Source organism: Benincasa hispida, chromosome 5 (genome assembly GCF_009727055.1).
Source record: "Benincasa hispida cultivar B227 chromosome 5, ASM972705v1, whole genome shotgun sequence".
NCBI classification, from domain to species: domain Eukaryota; kingdom Viridiplantae; phylum Streptophyta; class Magnoliopsida; order Cucurbitales; family Cucurbitaceae; genus Benincasa; species Benincasa hispida.
The window spans coordinates 40,158,508-40,163,234 of record NC_052353.1 but is presented as its reverse complement, the minus strand read 5'-3'; the positions used below and the strand labels follow the sequence as shown (position 1 = coordinate 40,163,234).

The following is a 4,727-nucleotide window of genomic DNA, read 5'->3' as shown; positions in this document are numbered from 1 at the left end:
CAAGCATGATCATTGAAAAAGCATTCCTCCAAGAGCCAAAATTGACATTTTACCTAAGAAGAAAAGTAAATGTAGTCGGCCATTCTTTAATTAAAAATAAAATGAAAGAAACAAAACAAAAGAAGAAAAGGAAAAGAAAAGGAAGGAAATAATTTAAACTCCAGGTAGCGCAACTTTTAACGTCTTTTGCTCGACAACTAGTGATACGGGCTCAAGTGATAAAGGGTGAAGCCAACAGAAAGCTTGAGCAAGCTGAGTTGACTTCCCCTTCGTTGAAGATATTAAGGCGATGCCCGTTCACCTTTAACTCCTTCCTTATCTCCAGTCTCCTGATCTCAACTGCACCATAGGGAAACAAGTTAATAATCTCAAAAGGACCAAGCTATTTAGACTTAAGTTTACTAGGTATGAGTGATAGATGTGAATTGTAGAGCAACACTTTCTAACAACCCAGAATTCCTTCCTCAAAATACCCTTATCATGAATTAGTTTTGACTTTTCTTTGTAGAGTCTTGAGTTCTTAGAGGCTTCAAGGCGTAGTTCCTCCAATTCCTGTAGTTCCAAAAGTCACTCCTCACTGGCTTGGGTAGATTCATATTGCATTGCTTTACTGCCCAATAGGCCTTATGCTCAACCTCTACCGGTAAATGGCACGCCTTGCCTTAGACAAGCTTGAAGGGTGTTATTCCAATAGGAGTTTTGAAAGAAGTTCTATAAGCCAAAGAGCATCGTCAAGGCATGTGCTCCAATCCTTCCTTGTTGGATTGACAATTTTCTCCAGGATACTTTTAACCTCTCAATTATATATTTCTTCTTGGCCATTCGTTTGGGGATGGTATAGAGTGGCAACCCGATGGAGAACTCCATACTTCCTCATGAGCGCCTCGATGGTCCAGTTGCAAAAGTGTGTACCCTGGTCACTAATTATGGCTCGAGGTATGCCAAACCTGGAAAAGATGTTAACTCTTAAGAATCTTGAAACAACGACAACATTGTTAGTCCTAGTGGGGATAGCCTCAACCCACTTCGACACATAATCCACTGCCAAAAGAATATACAAGTAACCATATGAAGAAGGAGGGTCCCATGATATCCATGCCCCAAACATCAAAAGTCTCACCCACAAGGATAGAATTAAGTGGCATCTCGTTTCTCTTAGACAAAGAACCTAACCTCTGATATCTCTCACAGGATTTACAAAATGCAAAACAGTAAGCAAAAGGAGAATTCCAGATCAACCCACCATCCAAAACTTTCCCACCAGTCTTCTTAGGGCTAAAATACCTATCACAGACCATTTGATGACAGAATGAAAGTACAGACTCAGATTCCTCATCTGGGACACACCTCCTAACAATTTGGTCAGAACAAATCTTCCAAAGGTATGGCGGGTTCCAAACAAAATATTTTGAATCACTCCTCAGTTTGGCCTTCTTAGAACTAGGCATATCATAAAAGAACTTACTAGTAACCAGGAAATTTACCATGTTAGCATACCATGGCATGGGCGTGGTAATCTAGAATACGAACTCGTCAGGGAAATCATCTTATAAAGGTGTAGGGTCCTCATCTTGGACAATCCTACTTAAATGGTCTGCCACTAAGTTTTCTGCTTCCTTTCTATCCTTGATAGTCACGTTGAACTCTTGAAGGAGAAGCATCCAATGCACATGATGGGGCTTAGACTTCTTCTTAGTTATGAGGTACCTAAGAGTAGAATGATCAGTAAAAATAGTAACAGGAAAGCCAAGAATGTAAGAATGAAATTTATCTAAAGAAAAAATAATAATGAGAAATTCTTTCTTAGTCGTGGTGTAGTTTATTTGGGTAGGATTTAGGATCCTTGATGCGAAGCATATAACGTGACTTTTCTTGTTGGCATGCTATCCTAGGACTGCTCCCACTACTAGATTACTAGCATCATACATGATCTCGAACGGTAAGTCCCATCGTGGAGGTTGTAGAATCGAGGTTGTGGTCAACTTTTCTTTCAAAGTGTCAAAAGCCTCCTGACACATCTTGTCAAAATTAAAAGGAACATCCTTCTGCAACAACGTTAATAGTGGTAATGCTAACTTCAAATAATCCTTGATGAAACTGAAGAATCTCTTACCGAAGTGTTCCATGAGCACGTTCGGATCGCTCTGATCTCACAGTGACCGAAATACATATTATACATTTAAAACATACAGTTATGCAAACAAATACTAATTATGGGCATGCTATGAACAACAAAATCACAAGGGAAAGAGTGCCATACCAGTTGAAGACGTTCTTCAAACTTCAGCACTCACAGCAATGGAACCCTTCAAGCGATCTACCAATCCCCAGCAGCAGTGTCAATGACAGCAGCATGAACAACCGTACGAACACGAACGTCGTGGCGACAACACCACCACTAAAGAGCCCCGGGTATTCTCGGAGTGAAAACCCAAAGGGTGGTCTTTGGTGAATTTGGTAGAGGAAGGAGGAAACACGAATCATGTAGGCGATAAGCAAGTGGGAGGGAAAAAGATGTTATCACATAGCAGAAATGCTTATCATTTAGGAGGAGCTACACGATCATGTAGGATTTACTAAACGATCGTTTAGGAAAAGGTATACGATCATTTAGAAAAATCGGCACACTATACAATCGTTTGGAGAAGCTATGCGATCGTGTAGGCAACAGTGTGCGATCGTTTAGGCGTGAGGTAGACGATCGTTTAGGCGAAGAGGGCTATCGTATAGGCTCTCGTTTTACGTAAGTGATCGTTTAGATGTTCACTAATGCGCGCTCGCGAAAAAATCTTTGGGCGATTGATCAAAATGAAAACTATTTTCATTTTAACTCATCGGTTACAATAACCAACGTTGCCCCACTAACCCACGTCCGAACGTGAATTTTGGATTAATTATCATATAATTAACCAACTAATTAATTAATAAATATAATCATATTATATTTTTATTCCTATAGTTTGATATCACATATCTACTATAGTATTTTTTTTCCTCTACTCAATATAAATATTTATATCTAATTTCCTCCAAAATAATGTATCTCATACATTTAGCTAATTATATCATATATAATCGCATTTCCTCTTTTCAATTTGAACATTTCAAATTAACCCAAATACATGTTCTCGACTTCATCCAAGCTACCCAGGGGACCTAATGGACCTGTGGCTCGAAGCTCCAACGGTTCGTGAATAGCTGACTAAACTCTTTAGCCACGAGATCCACCATCCGTTAACTGTCAGGCATTCCACTAAAGACCAATATTTGAACTCTTCTTACCACAGATATATTTCTGTGTCCATCGGATATAACCAATCATGAGTACGACGACCATTCATAGATGTTCGTAAGTACAGCTGGGCCAAATTATTGTTATGCCTCTGTAGTTACATCTCACTCCTTAAGTACCACGATTCCTCTAATGAACAATACAACTTAGTCCAACTATGTGTGAGCATCTCTTGAGCCAAGAGAAGGTGTATGACGCCACATCGTTCAAGCCCTGGAATCAGCCTTTAAGGGAGTTATCTATCTACTTACCTCTACCTCGGGGAAGGAGTGAATTCCATCTTGTGTAGCTGAGTTCCCAGCTCCCAAATCAGACATATCCCCAAAATGGTAGGTTTGAATCGGCGACCTGGCCACTCGCACCCATACAAATCAAAGGACTACCCTCAATGGCAGGAGTTCCCAACTCACTCAAGATTGAGGTCATGTTACCTAGGGTCATCCTAGTGAAGTGAAGTCTCTATCATGAACGGTGTTATATAACAAGACGTTAACATTTCGTGGTCAGGTCTTATATAAACTCTTTGTATAGGACGCCCCCGCTCGCATGTCCCCAACACGAATGATCAGGATCAAACCATTTGTGACAAGTCACAACACTTGTGACCATTTCACAAAGTGGGCCGCATCTGTAGCGTTACCAGGATAAGTTTTCCCTCCTATATCCATATACTACAAACCATTTTGGTTATCACTCAAGACATGATCCACTTATATATCACCACATACATGCTTGAGTCACATACAGATAATCAGGGATTTTATGTTTATTGGTTTATGGTAAAGCAAATAAAACAAGTAACTGAGCAAAAATACAAGATGTGACGTAAATATCATATATTAACAACACAAGCGTTCGTACAAATTATTTATAAACTACAGGACATGAGAGTTTAGGGCATCAACCCCAACAGAAACACCTGTAAAAACTTAGCTACCAAGAAAAGAATGAATCTCCCTAACACACGTAGGATAGGGGAGGTTAGAAATAACATCTATCTTAACCTTGTCTATCTCAATCCCCCTTGCAGAAACTAAATGTCCTAAAACAATCCCATGAGAAGCCATAAAATGGACACCTTTCATAATTCAACACAAGATTAGTCTCAATGCAACGTTTTAATACTAGACCAAGATTATGCAAACAATCATCGAAAGACTCTCCATAAACCGTAAAATCATCCATGAATACCTCTAAGCACTTTTCTATGAAATCAGAAAAAATACTCATCATACACCTTTGGAACATAACTGGGGCATTGCAAATCCCGAATGGCATCCTCCTGAAGGCGTAAGTCCCATAAGTGCAAGTGAAGATAGTCTTTTACGCTATAAATGCAAGTGAAGGTAGTCTTTTACTGGTCTTGACGATTGGGATTTGGTAGAATCCAGAGAACCCATCAAGAAAACAAAAGAATGATTTTTTGGGGAGTCGT

At 39.6% G+C, this 4,727-nt stretch overlaps 1 protein-coding gene across 1 annotated transcript; it reads right to left on the bottom strand.

Annotated features, from left to right (window-relative positions):
• Window positions 1-796: 796 nt before the first annotated feature.
• Window positions 797-1,487, bottom strand: LOC120077333. The gene is made up of 2 exons (XM_039031215.1): window positions 1,066-1,487; window positions 797-947 (listed from the first exon to the last, which is right to left on the bottom strand). The coding sequence occupies exons 1-2, from the start codon at window positions 1,485-1,487 to the stop codon at window positions 797-799; spliced, it is 573 nt and encodes a 190-aa protein (XP_038887143.1).
• Between the last annotated feature and the right edge of the window lie 3,240 nt (window positions 1,488-4,727).